The sequence below is a fragment of the Podarcis erhardii genome (assembly GCF_964252035.2).
Source record: "Podarcis erhardii genome assembly, chromosome: Z".
In the NCBI taxonomy this organism is placed as follows: domain Eukaryota; kingdom Metazoa; phylum Chordata; class Lepidosauria; order Squamata; family Lacertidae; genus Podarcis; species Podarcis erhardii.
The window spans coordinates 4,614,366-4,630,746 of NC_138504.1; the positions used below are offsets into that span (position 1 = coordinate 4,614,366).

Below are 16,381 nucleotides of genomic sequence, written 5' to 3' on the forward strand. Positions count from 1 at the left end.
TGACAGCCTCCTTTTCCATGGATTTGTCCAATCCTCTTTTCAAGCCATCCAAGTTGGTGGCCCTCACCATCTCCTGGAAGAGCCAGTTCCATAGTTTAACTATGCAGTGAATAAAAAAGTGCTTTATTTTCTCTGTCCTTAATCTCCTAACATCCAGCTTCCTTGGGTCTCCACAAGTTCTAGTGTTGTGGGAGAGGACTGATTTCTGCAGGCCGGGCACCTAATTACTGCGCCATAAAGCCTGTAGCTCCGATGAAGGAACCAGCTGAAGCCAAGGTGCTAACATCAGGGCCAGAATTTTCCAGGGATCAGATGCTGTCCGTAAGTCAACTCTATGCCACTTGCATGCTATAATAATAATAATAATAATAATTTATTATTTATACCCCGCCCATCTGGCTGGGCCTCCCCAGCCACTCTGGGCGGCTTCCAAAAGAATATTAAAATACTATGATACATCAAACATTAAAAGCATCCCTAAACAGGGCTGCCTTCAGATGTCTTCTAAAAGTCTGGTAGTTGTTGTTCTCTTTGACATCTGGTGGGAGGGCATTCCACAGGGAGGGCGCCACTACCGAGAAGGCCCTCTGCCTGGTTCCCTGTAACTTAACTTCTCGCAGTGAGGGAACCGCCAGAAGGCCCTCGGTGCTGGACCTCAGTGTCCGGGTAGAACGATGGGGGTGGAGACGCTCCTTCAGGTATACTGGACCGAGGCCGTTTAGGGCTTTAAAGGTCAGCACCAACACTTTGAATTGTGCTCGGAAACGTACTGGGAGCCAATGTAGGTCTTTCAAGACCGGTGTTATATGGTCTCGGCGGCCGCTCCCTGTCACCAGTCTGGCTGCTGCGTTCTGGATTAGTTGTAGTTTCCGGGTCACCTTCAAAGGTAGCCCCACGTAGAGTGCATTGCAGTAGTCCAAGCGGGAGATAACCAGAGCATGCACCACTCTGGCGAGGCAGTCCACAGGCAGATAGGGTCTCAGCCTGCGTACCAGATGGAGCTGGTACACAGCTGCCCTGGACACGGATTTAACTTGTGCCTCCATGGACAGCTGTGAGTCCAAAATGACTCCCAGGCTGCACACCTGGTCCTTCAGGGGCACAGGTACCGCATTCAGGACCAGGGAGTCCTCCACACCTGCCCGCCTCCTGTCCCCCAGAAACAGTACTTCTGTCTTGTCAGGATTCAATCTCAATCTGTTAGCCGCCATCCATCCTCCAACCGCCTCCAGACACTCACACAGGACTGTCACCGCCTTCACTGGTTCTGATTTGAAAGAGAGGTAGAGCTGGGTATCATCCGCAAACTGATGAACACCCAGCCCAAACCCCCTGATGATCTCTCCCAGCGGCTGCATGTAGATGTTGAAAAGCATGGGGGAGAGGACAGAACCCTGAGGCACCCCACAAGTGAGAGCCCAGGGGTCTGAACACTCATCCCCCACCACCACTTTCTGAACACGGCCCAGGAGGAAGGAGCGGAACCACTGTATGACAGTGCCCCCAGCTCCCAGCCCCTCAAGACGGTCCAGAAGGATGTTATGGTCGATGGTATCAAACGCCGCTGAGAGATCCAGCAGAACCAGGAAACAGCTCTCACCTTTGTCCCTGGCCCGCCGGAGATCATCAACCAGTGCGACCAAGGCAGTTTCAGTCCCATGATGAGGCCTGAATCCCGACTGGAAGGGATCCAAATGGTCCGCTTCTTCCAGGCGTGCCTGGAGTTGTTCAGCAACCACTCGCTCAATCACCTTGCCCAAGAATGGAAGATTTGAGACTGGGCGATAGTTGGCCATCGTGGCCGCATCTAAAGATGGTGCTGCTATGGCAATCACTCCATAGTTTAAAGAGGCACTGGCCATTGGTAAACAAAAGGATATGCAGAATCTCCCCCACTATTCAATCCCTGCTCTCACCATCCAGCTCAATCTCTACTTCTGTGAGGGCACAGTGGAGGAGCTGAGTCTATAATGAAACAGGGCAAGTGGATACTCCAGCTGCAGAGATCACGAGGATCAGGTCTTGTAAGGAGTTTCAGAAGTCTAAGATTGGCATCCTTTATTGCTTATTTCTAATAACAAAATATTTTCTGGCATACGCTGTAGGAACACATTTAACCAGGCATGGCTGTTGGTGCACCCATCTCACATGGCAGGATCTTAGGCTGCACACACAACATGCATTTAAAGCTCATTCTTTCCTGCAAAGAATATTGGGAACTGTAGTTTTCCCCTACAGAGCTACAATCTTCAGCACTATGCAACAAAATGCAGCACTCAGTTAGGACCCAATGTTCTTTCCTCTCTTTGGTTTCTGTTCAAAAGACTCTGCTTGTGCTGGAACCACCAAGCCAGGGAATTCAACACAACGATACAGATCTGTTTTAAATGCCAATGTATTCTGCCTCCTGGTTCTCGAGGCCCACTCTGTTCTAAGTCCGGAGCATTTTCCTACCCCATTAGTGTCACATCCTGTGTGTCAAACTCAGCCACATAGCACCAAGATGTCTCAATGGTAGGTCAAGCAGATTTAGAGAGAAAGGAAGGGTAAGCAGAGGCATACAAAATGATCTCATTAAATGGGAGCCCTGGGCAGATCACTGGGGTAGCCAAACTTGCTAGCTTCTGCCCAGATGGCTGCTTGCCAGCATTTCTCAGTGAACTTCAGATTTCAAAGGGAAGATTAGGTTCCCCTGCCCCAATATTTAACACACATGGGCAGGCTGTTACACTGTGCTTGTGCAGCCAAGAGACTGCCTCAATCTGCCTTCCATGCTCCAGGTCATCGAGTAAATGGATATAGGAAGGGGTTAGTTTCCGTCACTAATGATCATATTACATGATATGACTATGTGATGATTTTATGTACGATATAATATGTGATATCATATTATGATATCACATAATATGTGATATCATATTATGATAGTGTGATCGTGTATTATGATTGTGTGATATTATGATTTTATATTAAGATTATGTGATAATATTATATGTGTGTGTATGATATTATATATATATATTCAGCAGGAACATGTGGTACAGACTTTGCTCCACTCTTAAATCATTCTGCACATGGCAGAATGCTTGTGTAAATGCCTCCAGGGGGAGCTCTCTGGTCACTTCCAGAATGTGGTGATCTTGGGATTCAGTCACATCAATTGAGACGAAGCAATCAATCAATGCTCATTCAATGGCCCTGTGCAACAAAACCTGTTTCCCCTTGGAAAGCTGGACCTTTTGCAGGAAGGAAAGTGATGAGGAAAATGCACTAGAAAGTAGGGTAACAGTTGCTTGATGCATCGTCGTCTAACCTCCTCCCCGCAAGCAAGTCAGAATGAACGCTCAGTAAATAATTCCCTCGAAAAGTTTTTTGGTACTTCTCTAAATCTTGTGGCAAAACATATAATGCATCTTAAAAATAAAGAAATAAATATTTACATATTTTTTGTTTTCTTTATATATAAATGATGACAACAAATGTTCAAATGCCGTGAGGGAAATATGCTCCCATTTGGAACTCTTAGTAACTTCTCTGGTTCAAATGAGAATATCGTAAGACCTCAAGGACTATACCTGCAGTCTTCCAAACAACAACAACAACAACAACTCCCCTGTGGATAATAAGAGTAATAAGTCTAATTAATAGCACTGAGTGATAATGGGGACTTAACGAACTTACCACGGCATAGTAATTTTTGGTGAGCTGAGGGCTTTCAACTGCTTTCAAAGCTTTTGGAGAAAGTGGTTTATCTGGAAGAGAAGCAGTGGGAATTGTTATTCTGTCAGGTGATGGTGAGAAGAGCTGGCATCTCAAGCAAAATTTAAACAACTGTGCAGGCAAGAAACAGATTGCAATTGCCAGGCTGTAGCATTGACTGATGTTGACAATAGGTCCTTTCATTAAAGCCAGCAAACTGGGTAGTTTTAGAGGTTCCTGAAGGAGCAGCACCAGCATTTAAAAAAAATAAATTAAAAATTTTACAGCAATTTTTTTAAACCACGCAGTACAACCCTGGTGTACCAGGGTGACTCTCACATTTGTAAAACTGGCCATTTTCCAGCTACACAAAAGCCAGAGGTTTTTACATTTGCAACCTGTTAGAGTGACAGAACCCAGTCTTCGGAACTCCCTGCCTATTGACATGAGGTGGGTGCCTTCTCTGTGCACTTCTCAATTCCTGCTAAGAAAGACTTTTGTTTAGGAAAGCCTCTCCAGACATGTAGAATGCTGACATGTGCCTTAATTTGGTTTTTAGTTTATCATTGGCTTTTATTATTTTTGAAGGTTTTTACATTGTTGTTTTTAGCTGAGAATTTCGTTGTTTTATTCTTTTTGTAAACCACTTTGAGGTTGGGTTTTTACAATCAAGCTGTGTGTAACTTTTATGAAATAAATAAATCTCAACCCTCCCCCTGCCCATCTCTCATCCAAGCAAGGAAGCAAATAAACAAAACAAACAAACAAAACAGCAACAGCAACAATAATAATTTTATTATTTATACCCTGCCCACCTGGCAGGGTTTCCCCAGCCACTCTGGGTGGCTCCCAACAGAACACTAAAAACAGAATAAAACTTCAAACATTAAAAACTTATCTAAACAGGGCTGCCTTCAGAGGTCTTCTAAAAATTAAACAAAATAAAACAAACCGAAGGCATTATTTAAGGGCACATTCCAGCCAGGCAAAAGCAGTTGTAGAGAACGCAGAGCAAGGCTGTTAAGCCGTGTGGCCTGGAAAAAGTCACGAGAGCTTCGTTTAACCCCAGGTCTGAGCTATCCGTTTCGGATTTACTTGCTCCTTTTATTTCCTTATTTGTATCCATACTTGTATCTGTTCGATTGCAATGTTATTACGGTATATATTACATTGCCATTTTTAAAAAGCATTGCTGTAAGGACAGCTCCCTGCCCCAAAGAGCTTGCAACCCAGTGTTAGAAACCTAATGCATAAAGAGCCTATGGTTTGTTTGCCCAGAGAACAAGGCAGGAGTGAAAGCAGCAATGAGCAGAGCCATCTGATTTCCCCCCAAGGTCACACTCTGCCTCTATTTATTGCTCATTCCCTTGCAGTGCTTCCTGGCTCCATAAGAGGGCAGCCCCTGTGGCACTTCCAAGATGTCCCTAGAAGCAGGACAGTGGCAAGCCAGCCTTTGAGCCCCCAGGACATCCCAGGATGCCAAGAGAGATGACCATCATATGACAGCCACGCTGGAACAGATCAAAGCCTGTCTTGGAGACGTTGTCTTTGTGGGTGGGAGTATGATCACCATCTCAGTAAGAGCTTTGCTGCCCTGATACAAGGAACACATCACTCGATGGCTGTAATGAGAAACTTGGGGCTGTTTGGCCTTGTTTCCTTAAAGCTGGGTGACAAACCCAAATGGTCCATTTTGGAACAGAAACAAGGAAGCATTCTCTGCTCCTTACAGTGACAGACTGAAAACTATGAAAGCAAAGCCAGGGGGCCTGGAACAAAATCCTTAAATCGATATCATCACCATCCCAATTTCAACGAACATACAAAGAGACAGACCATATCTTATTGGTCTTATTGAGATATGGGCAGCCACACAGTTTAATGTAGGAATGTAGAATCTGTGGCCCTGCAGATATTGCTAAACTACAACTCATATCATCCTTTTTGGTAAGGGATGGAGGCGAAATTTGGTCTGCCACAGATTTTAATGCAAACCTTCCTGATTTGTACCTATCAAAACAACATGGGAACTGGAACACAGCCATCCTTTGGTATTTGCAGGTTTTCCAAATTTTGTGATACAGTTCTCCAACCATTGTGCACAAAAGGCACACATTAGGGGGAAGCTCTAAAAATCTAAAAATCATATAGTAGGGAAAACAGCAAAAAAAAAAATGCATTTCATTTATTAACCTTACATCCTGCCCATCCAAATGAATCATATTGGGGGCAGCTGCTTACAAAAAATATGCAGCCCCATAAGCGGAAGAAGAAAAAGAGTAACAGTTAATATTAATACCAATTGGGTTCTCTTACCAGTAGATTTAATTTCTCTGACGTAGTTACTGGGGAACCAGCCTGTCTTCCCATTAAGGGTCCCCTCCCACCAGCCTCCTTCCTCGACCCGGGTGACGTTAATGATGTCGCCTTTATTGATTGACAGCTCGTCTTCATTGGTCTGCTTAAACTGGAATCGGACCTTGACCAACATCTGGTGATTGCCATTTTCAGTCATCTCCTAATGCACAGGAACATCAAGATAAATGATGATGGAAACAAACAAACAAACAAACAAGGAAATAAATGCCAAGGCCACTTCTCAGCACTGCTGAAGGGTAACTCTTTGTTGTCAAGGAGAACATTAACAGCTGCTTCTATAGCTCTGGATATCTAATCACACCAATCTAGCATCTAGGCAGCTATTCCCAGGTCTGTGCTCTACGGAGCACCTGCAGCAACAGGGGGCTACACACTCCTTCCACCTGCATGGAAGCTGCCGCTGTGCTTCCCTCTTCAATCCCCTCCTGGTTCTGGGAAACAACAGTGCAAGAAAGGGTGGGGAAGCTCCTAGCCCTTCACTTGCCCAACCTGCCTCTTCCTCCTCTTCCTCCAGTGCTGCACCCTACAGCTCTGAAGCTTCCCCTGTCTGTGACTTTTTCCTCCTGGCTGATACACTTCCCCACAAATCCATAGTCAGACTCCAGCCCCGTGCACACAGCATCCTGCCAGCCCCTGACAATAAGTTCTGCATGTTTGGGGTAGGCAAGTCATTGCGGTCGGGAAAAATAAAATCATAGAATCATAGAGCTGGAAGGAACCGTGAGGTTCATCAAGTCCAAGCCCCTGCAATGCAGAACCTAACCATGGGCTCGAACCTGCAACCTGAGATTAAGAGTCTCGTGCTCTACTGACTGAGCCATCTCAGGTTCCCCAGCTTTTAAGCAGCATTTTTTACTCTCAAAAGTGCTCTGCAGAAATGCTGAATGCTAGAAGAGCCTTGCCAGATCAGGAAGCATCCTGTTCTCGCAGTCGACATCCTAAGGGGACGACCACAGGCAGGATTTGAGCTCAGCAACAACACTCCCCATTTGTGGCTCCCAGCAACTAGCATTCAGAGGCAAAGCTACGTTTGAATGAGTGGAGGTAGAACATCTCAATCGTGGCCAGTAGCTGTCTAAGCTGAAGGCCATCCCTACATTCATATGCTTCAGCTATGCACTTTCACCTGCCCTTGCAACAACCCTGTAGGGTAGACCAATGTTAGCATTCCCATGCTGCAGATTTGTGGGGGAGGTTTTCTGGTGGGGTGGGGAGGAGGCAGCAGCTTATTCTTGGGGAAAGTGGGCTTGAAGCTGGGAAATTTCTCTGCCCCTTAGACCTCCCCCCCCCCCCCCGGCCACAGAACTTGCATAGGCTGAAACCTTAGACTCCTTGCTTCTTCTTAACTTTCTGTCTCCCCAGGATTCTGGGGTAGATTTTGAACAAAACCTACCACTACTTTTGACTGCCCGTGCAGTGCTTTCGGCGACTTAGGAGATGTTGTTTGCATCGAGGGATGGCCGTCACCCGCAGCGGAACTAGGCGGCAACAGATTGAAGCATGGCCTGGTGGCGCTCCGATCTGTTTAAAGACAAAGAAAACAACATGAATACTGTAAAAGTCAGCACTGGGAATGTAAGAAGAGCCACTCTGCTGGTCAGGCCAGCAGCCCATCGAATCAATGCCAGTTATGGGAAGCTGATAACTGGGTCTTGAAGGCAAGAGCCCACCCTGGCTGTTGCTTCACAGTGGCCAGTATCCAGAGGTATCCTGCCTCGTGCACTGGTTACTTCAAGGCTGGAGTACTGCAGTGCTCTATGTGGAACTTCCCTTGCGCTTGATCTGGAGCTGCAGTTAGTGCAGAATGCTGCACTGCAATTGTTTACAGGAATGAGGCCTTGTCAGCACACAACGCCTCTGTTCAGAAATCTGCAATGCTTGCCAATGTGCTACTTGGCCAAGTTCATGGTGTAATAATAATAAAAATAATAATTTTATTTATACCCCACCCATCTGGCTGGGTTTCCTCAGTCACTCTGGGCAGCTCCCAACAGAATATTAAAAACACAATAAAAGATCAAACATTAAAAACTTCCCTACAAAGGGCTGCCTTCAGATGTCTTATAAAAGTCAGATAGTTGTTTATTTCCTTGACATCTGCTGGGAGGCTGTTCCACAGGGCAGGTGCCACTACTGAGAAGGCCCTCGGCCTGGTTTCCTGTTACCTCACTTTTTGCAGGGAGGGAAGTGCCAGAAGGTCCTCAAAGCTGGATCTCAGTGTCCGGGCTGAACAATGGGGTTGGAGATGCTCCTTCAGGTCTACTGGACCGAGGCAATTTAGGGCTTTAAAGGTCAGCACCAACACTTTGAATTGTGCTTGGAAATGTACTGGGAGCCAATGCAGATCTCTCAGGAGCAGTGTTATCTGGTCCCAGTGGCTACTCCCAGTCACCAGTCTAGCTGCCACATTCTGGATTAATTGCAGTTTCCGGGTCACCTTCAAAGGTAGCCCCACGTAGAGCGCATTGCAGTAGTCCAAGCGAGAGATAACTAGAGTATGCACCACTCTGGCGAGACAGTCCGCGGGCAGGTAGGGTCTCAGCCTGCATACCAGAAGGAGCTGGTAGACAACAAAGCAGTGGTTCTCAAACTTTTTCCTCTGCGCCACACTTTCAGATTAAAAATTTGTTCATGCCACAATGACTTTTTAATTGATAAGAAGTACATTGGAAAATGAAACAACTCCCAGCAGTGCTTGATTTATAATAGAACACAACGCTGTGGGTTAAACCACAGAGCCTAGGACTTGCCAATCAGAAGGTCGGTGGTTCGAATCCCCACGACGGGCTGAGCTCCCGTTGCTTGGTCCCTGCTCCTGCCAACCCAGCAGTTCGAAAGCATGTCAAAGTGCAAGTAGATATATAGGTACTGCTGCAGCGGGAAGGTATACGGCGTTTCCATGCGCTGCTCTGGTTCACGAGAAGCGGCTTAGTCATGCTGGCCACATTACCCGGAAGCTGTACGCCGGCTCCCTCGGCCAATAAAGCGAGATGAGCGCCGCAACCCCAGAGTCGGCCACGACTGGACCTAATGGTCAGGGGTCCCTTTACCTTTACCATACCCTCCAGTATATTTATCTGATGCAAATAGGGACTTCCTAAGAAAAAGCAGGACATTCCGTGATCAAATCAGAAACCGGGACGGTGTCTGTAAATCTGGGAGTGTCCCTGGAAAATGGAGACACTTGGAGGTCTGATACCACCCAGTGCCTACCTACCAGCCAGCAACAGCTCATCTTTTCATTCACGTTAATCATCCTACGCAGTTGCCCTGGGATGCAGAGGGAGATAGGCTGCAAAGCCAGGTGCTTTGCAAAAGAGCCTTGACATTATACTCAGTGATACAGCTGGTGAAAACAGGAAAACAGGATGTGTATTAAGAAAAATATATCTGATTACCCACATGACCCGGAAGCTGTACGCCGGCTCCCTCGGACAGTAAAGCGAGATGAACGCCGCAGCCCCAGAGTCAGTCATGACTGGACCTAATGTTCAGGGGTCCCTTTACCCTTTTTTACTTTATAATCATGGGACATCCAGGAAGTAAAAGAACAATGCAGCTGAGCTACGCAAGAACATGAATCATTCCCAAAATATGATGTTGGTTGTCCTGCCACACTTGCCATCCTCTCCTGCCACACCAGTGTGACACATCACACCTTTGAGAACCACTGTTATAAGGCTCTTAACAACTCACCTGCAAGATTGCTTTACTCACATATATGCCCACTCAACGGCTTCAATCTGTGCAACCTGCACTGTTACAGGTGCAACATAATACTCATTCTGCATTTATAAGAAGTTGTTATTTTAGTGTGATTGCACTCATTCTTTGGAACTCCCTGCCTATTGATATAGGCAGGCACCACCTGTTAATAACATTACTTGCTTAGAAAAGTCTATCCAGACATGCAGAATGTTGAGGTATGTTTTAATCTGGTTTTTAGCTTATCATTAATGATTTATGAATGTTTTAAATCATTTTTACTGATAAATTTATTGTTTTATTTTTTACATAATCCTCTGACTTTTTTTTAACAATAAAGGAGTATATATATGCATTTTATGAGTTAAAATAAATTTAGCCATCTTGGTTAACATGCACAGTGTCATGAATCTGCCTAATACTCTTTTAGCCTTTCTGTGATAAATTGTAGGGAGGCAGGAATTGTGGACCACTGAAGAAGACACCCCTAGGTTGAAACATGTTTGGTCTTACTGTTTCTCACACTCATTTGTGGATCAAAGAATTCATTTGGATATATTATTGCATTTTAAGTATTTGTATTCATTATTTTATTGTGTCATTTAAATATATTTTAGCTACTGTGGCATTAAAGTCTGCACAGTCGTCTCTTTAGCACTTCTTTTTTTTTTTTTTAATAATATTTATTAAAGTTTTCCAATTAATTACAAATTAATAAAACATCCAATTTCAAATCTTTTTCCAATTACATCCCTTCAGGACTTCCCCTTCCCTCCCCCCCTTGTATTCCCAATCTCTCAAATGATCTCAACAAGTTCTTCTCCTCAATTCAAACTTGTTATCCTTAACCCAAATTTTTTTTTTTTTAAAAAACATTATTTTCCATTCCCCTAAAATCGGCTTATTCCCACCACGAGTTCCCCCCTTTAGAATACCATGTAGATGTATATAGCCTAAATAAAACGTAGTTTACGCCTTTAAGGATTCCACATTTCCCACCCCCCCTTTTCCCGGTTGCGTTCCCAATGTTCCTCAATGTCCGATATTTCCACGTCTCTCTAAATCATAGTCCTTTGCCAGTCCTCTTTAGTTTCGAATGTCCAATCATGGAAGGATTCTGTCTCAAAGAGAGGCCCATTTTTTCCATCCAGATTTTTATATCCAGGAGTGAAAAACTCCAAATTATAATCCTTAAGCTTGTCAAATCTGGATGTCCCAAATGTCCCCGTCTCTTTAGCACTTCTTTAGCAGAAGTTACGTTTCGATTTTGATTCCTACTCCATTTAGGGTTGCATGCAGCTGATCCACTGAGATGAATGAACCCAAGTTACTCGTGTCCATTAACTTCAGCGGGTCTCCTCTGAGTAGGACTAGCACTGGATACAAACCCTATGGTTTTTGTTTGGTTTTCTTTTAAACCCCAGTAAGTCTGATGGCTTAAATTCTCCCTGCACTGATCGGAAATCTCGTAACAAAAAGTTTGTAGGGTCATGGAACTTTTGGTTCACCTATCTCAGTAATGTTTCACATGGACTGTCAGGCAGGAAGTGTACAGTTGCTCTACCACTGAGCCACAGCTCTTCCTCTACAGTATGTCATAGGAACATCGGAAACTGCCCTATCCTGAATCAGCCCATGGGTCCATCTAGCTCAGTACTGTCTACACTGTGGGAGTGTTTCTCAAACTTGGGTCTCCAGCTGTTGTTGGACTACATTTCCCATCATCATCTCCGACCACTGGTCCTGCTAGCTAGGGATGATGGGAGTTGTAGTGCAACCCAAGCTTGAGAAACACTACAAGTGGCTTGCAACACCTTCCAGGATTTCAGATGGAGACATCTGCAGCCCTACTTGGAGATGGACCTTTGGCGTTCAAATCATGCACTCTCCCTCTGACCTATAGCAAAGTGCAGACTTATTCCCACATAAGATGGGGTGTGTGCTCGCACACCAAAGTGGCAGATTCCTTGGCTAGGGGGGGCTGGGGGTGGAAGGAGAAAACCCTGATCTGTACCTCCCTGCTCTTGCCCTTGCTGCAACTATACCAAGCTTTCCAGGGGCCTCTCCTATGGAGAGCAATTTTGTTGCAAGCCATTTCCAAGATCAGGGGAGGGGAGGGTTTCTTCCACAGAGAGCGGGTCGAATTGCTCACTGCTCTGCATGATTCGCTTGCCAAACAGGACCCTGGATTTTGGCAGAACAACGGATTGTATGCAAAACCCACACTCTGCACACGACTGAAAAACATGCTGACATTTGATGCAAGTCACCACAGCTGTTTGTGGAGAAGTGGGAGGGATCGCAGATGGAGGGGTTCTGTTTCCAACCCACCGCCCTTGCACTGCCGTCTTCCTTCCACTGACTGTGGAAGGCAACCCTCCCCACAACACATCAGTGCTATATACTGCCCCCCCCCCGAATCTTGCAATCACATTCTATGCAATGCAACACTCTGGAGTTTCATTTCCCCCCTCGGATTCAAAGGCGAATCCTGAAAGATCAAAATACCGAGCTTACATCGTGTGCTCCAAGGAAGCTGCTTGCTGAAGATGCATCACGTTCACAGCCCACGTTATTTTCCCTCCAGGGTGGCATGCTGCCAAGGATGGCTTGCTGTTGGAGGGCAAAAGATGATCCAACCTCACACAGTTCCTGCTGCCCAAGGGCTGCCAGCGTGTCGTTTCATGGGAACACAGGAAGCTGCCTTACAGACCATGGGTCCGTCTAGCTCTGTATTGACTACACTGGCTGGCAGCTGCTCTCAAGCATTTGAGACAGGGGACATTCCCAGCCCGACCTGGAGGTGCCCCAGGGGATTGAACCTGGGCCTTTCTGAAGGCAATGCAAGTGTTCTAACATTGAGCCTTAGTACCAGAAACGAAGCTGTCTTATTCCAAATCGGACCATTGGCCCATTTGGCTCAGTAGCATCTGCACCACTTGGCAGCAGCTCTGGAGCATCTGAGGCAGGGACATGCCCAGGTCTATGGACATGCCCCGGATTGAACCTGGGACCTTCTGCAGGCAAAGCAGATGCTCTATCACCAACCCTAATTATTAGGGGGCCTAATTATTATTTCTTCCCCTTTTTGTTATTTCTTACCAGCAAGGTGTCACACCCCAGAAGACAGACCCTCTGTGATGAAGAGGAGACAAGGAAGTCCCGAGGGCAGGAGTTACCTCCAGAAGACACCACCCTGTTGAAGCCCTCAGTGTAAGGGGACCCTCAGTAGCTCGTCCGATGGCCATTGATATCCCCAGGCATCAGAGACTCCATCTTGACCTGCCTGCAGCCTCCTTCAGTTGGCTCTAGCATTTTGCTGGTCTACTTCTCTTGGTCATACAGATCCCGCCAGAGGTCTCCATGGGTCTAGTTCCTTGCTTAAACTCTCACTTTGCTTTCCCAGTTCTCTGTGTGAACTCTGCCCGGGGCAGGATACCTGATCCTCTCCTGCACACATCTATAACTGGGGAAGGGCAGCACCTAACATTACCTATGCATGGCTTCCTCATAAGTTGCTAGCTCTCACTGCTGAGATAAAGACATTATCTTCTTGTAAAGCTCAGCATACGCATTTTGATAATGTTGCCCAACATGGGGGGAGCAGGTTTCTGTATACATTTGAATACCACTAGACACCATTTTGAATCAAGATGGTGGACCAAACCATTCCAAGCTTCACTGGTTTGGACACCTCTGAAGATGCAGTCACCCATATGTTGTGATGGTTCCTGAAATGGAGGAGTGGGGATATATTTGGATATCATAAGGCACCACCTGGTATCAAGATGACCCTTTCAAAATTGCACTCTTTTGATTTGTTTTCTTATCATACCTGAGCAATGCTAGGCACTTTTTGCTAGTAATATAATTACACACATATACCGTACATGGCTGTAGGCCACTATGTTTTACTGAGAGAAGAGAACAAAAATACAAGGTCACAGGAATTCAAGATACAATGAAAAGATTTAAAAAATAATGACTATTTGAATATGCATATACTCCAAGTGCATGTTTAAATAATCATTATTCATTATTTAGCGGGTTGAACTAGGTGACCATTATAGTCACTTCCAACTCCACAAATCTATGATTCCATTATATCCTTTCTTTTGCTTTTGGTCTTTTGGTATTCATATTTGGGGACCTTCTTTTTGTTACTCAGAGTAAAAATAATTAAAATTAATGGACCTAAGTTAATAGTGTCCATTAATTTCACTGGGTCTCCTATGTGTATGAGTAACAGTGCATATAACCTCTTATATATCTACGTTAGCATATGCAAATTCTATGCAGGTTTTGTGTTGAGGGCCTATGCCTCAGGTATTATAACAATGCCCCTCTCTGTCCAAAAGATATCTCTTCACCATTTCTTGATAAGCTGTACTGAACTGCAAAGGTCTGTGGTTTCATTGCCTGTTTCCCAGTTCCTTCCGGCAGAAAACAAAAGATCAGCAACCACCAGCATCTAAATACCAACCACAAATACAGAACTCACAGCCGTAACAAGGCACTACCCTGCCATGTTTTCTCCCAAACAGTCCATTGATTTATTCTAGACAGAACTCTGCAAGCAAAATGATGCATGCTGAGACACTGGAGCCAAAGTCTATTATTAGAATCTGGTTAGAATTTAGCTGAAACGTCTGTTCGGCAACATACATTGACAATTCACTGTTTGCATTTTGTAAGGATTTAAACTTTAAACATTGGGTTCCATTGCGCTTTGCCAGCCAGACAACTCGGCAGGAAGGGCACTGCTTGCCAAATATCTGGCAATAATAAGAGCTCTGGATTTGCTGCCTTCTCCAGTAACAATAGGGTTGCATTCACACGTGGGGTTTATTTTGTTAGTTTTACTTATTCAGGGTTCAGCCACACTTTTGCATGAGAAGCTGATCGTACTGCACACCTATTAATTCCCCCTGATCTGAGCGCTTTTCTTGTTCCATGGTTGAACTTTGCAAAAACCCAGTCTTACCTGCTGAACTGAAGCTTGGTTAAGCAAAACCTCTCTCTGGATTTTCCACAATTCAGCAGGTAAGTTAAGATTTTTGCAAAGCACAGCCATGTAATAATGAGAAAAGGTATTGGGCCCAGAAAACTATAAAATGGTAGTGTTGGAAGGGATCCCAAGGGTCATTTACTCCAACCCCCAATCAGTACACAATACAATCAGAATACAGATCAAGCAAAAGTATGGATGAACCCTGTAAGGCTAGTGCTTCTGCCCCCTTCACACTGGGGTACCAATTTACAGCTATGTCACGGTAAATTTCACTCACACCAGTAGGCTGATGGCATCCTATGTCTCATAGAATCATAGAGTTGGAAGAGACCACAAGGGCCATCGAGTCCAACTCCCTGCCAAGCAGGAAACACCATCAGAGCACTCCTGACATATGGTTGTCAAGCCTCTGCTTAAAGACCTCCAAAGAAGGAGACTCCACCACACTCCTTGGCAGCAAATTCCACTGTCGAACAGCTCTTACTGTCAGGAAGTTCTTCCTAATGTTTAGGTGGAATCTTCTTTCTTGTAGTTTGGAACCATTGCTCCGTGTCCGCTTCTCTGGAGCAGCAGAAAACAACCTTTCTCCCTCCTCTATGTGACATCCTTTTATATATTTGAACATGGCTATCATATCACCCCTTAACCTCCTCTTCTCCAGGCTAAACATGCCCAGCTCCCTTAGCCGTTCCTCATAAGGCATCGTTTCCAGGCCTTTGACCATTTTGGTTGCCCTCCTCTGGACATGTTCCAGTTTGTCAGTGTCCTTCTTGAACTGTGGTGCCCAGAACTGGACACAGCACTCCAGGTGAGGTCTGACCAGAGCAGAATACAGTGGCACTATTACTTCCCTTGATCTAGATGCTATGCACCTATTGTTGCAGCCCAGAATTGCATTGGCTTTTTTAGCTGCCGCGTCACACTGTTGGCTCATGTCAAGTTTGTGGTCAACCAAGACTCCTAGATCCTTTTCACATGTACTGCTCTCAAGCCAGGTGTCACCCATCTTGTATTTGTGCCTTTCATTTTTTTTTTGCCCAAGTGCAATACTTTACATTTCTCCCTGTTAAAATTCATCTTGTTTGTTTTGGCCCAGTTCTCTAATCTGTCAAGGTCGTTTTGAAGTGTGATCCTGTCCTCTGGGGTGTTAGCCACCCCTCCCAGTTTGGTGTCATCTGCAAATTTGATCAGGATGTCCTTGAGTCCATCATCCAAGTTGTTGATAAAGATGTTGAATAAGACCAGGCCCAAGACAGAACCCTGTGGCACCCCACTAGTCACTCTTCTCCAGGATGAAGAGGAACCATTGATGAGCACCCTTTGGGTTTGGTCAGTCAGCCAGTTACAAATCCACTGAGTGGTAGCATAGTCAAGACCGCATTTTACCAGCTTCTTCTCAAGAGACAATGGACTGCATCTCTGGGGGGTGAAGTCAAACCATTGCATTAGCAGTGCCAAAGTGACCTCTCCAGGGCACAACCCTGACAACAAGACACACACACCCCTTGGCCTTGCTGAAGTGGTCCAAAGGAAAGCAGAGCAATATGTACCTCCCTTTATGCAAAGATCTCAGGGAAGTTCACAAGA

General features: G+C 45.4%; 1 protein-coding gene across 4 annotated transcripts in view; it reads right to left on the minus strand.

Moving 5' to 3' along the window:
- ARHGEF6 (Rac/Cdc42 guanine nucleotide exchange factor 6) overlaps window positions 1-16,381 on the minus strand; it is a 370,252-nt gene that overhangs the window by 321,866 nt on the left and 32,005 nt on the right. For all 4 annotated transcript variants that reach the window (XR_014152917.1, XR_014152918.1, XM_081848291.1 and 1 more), the window contains 3 exons: window positions 7,472-7,599; window positions 6,016-6,217; window positions 3,682-3,752 (listed from right to left, as the gene is read on the minus strand). Coding sequence is in view for 2 of the 4 variants with exons in the window: in XM_081848291.1 (XP_081704417.1) it covers window positions 3,682-3,752; window positions 6,016-6,217; window positions 7,472-7,599 (401 nt within the window). In the remaining 2 variants the exon portion in view is untranslated. The remainder of the gene's footprint in view (window positions 1-3,681; window positions 3,753-6,015; window positions 6,218-7,471; window positions 7,600-16,381) is intronic.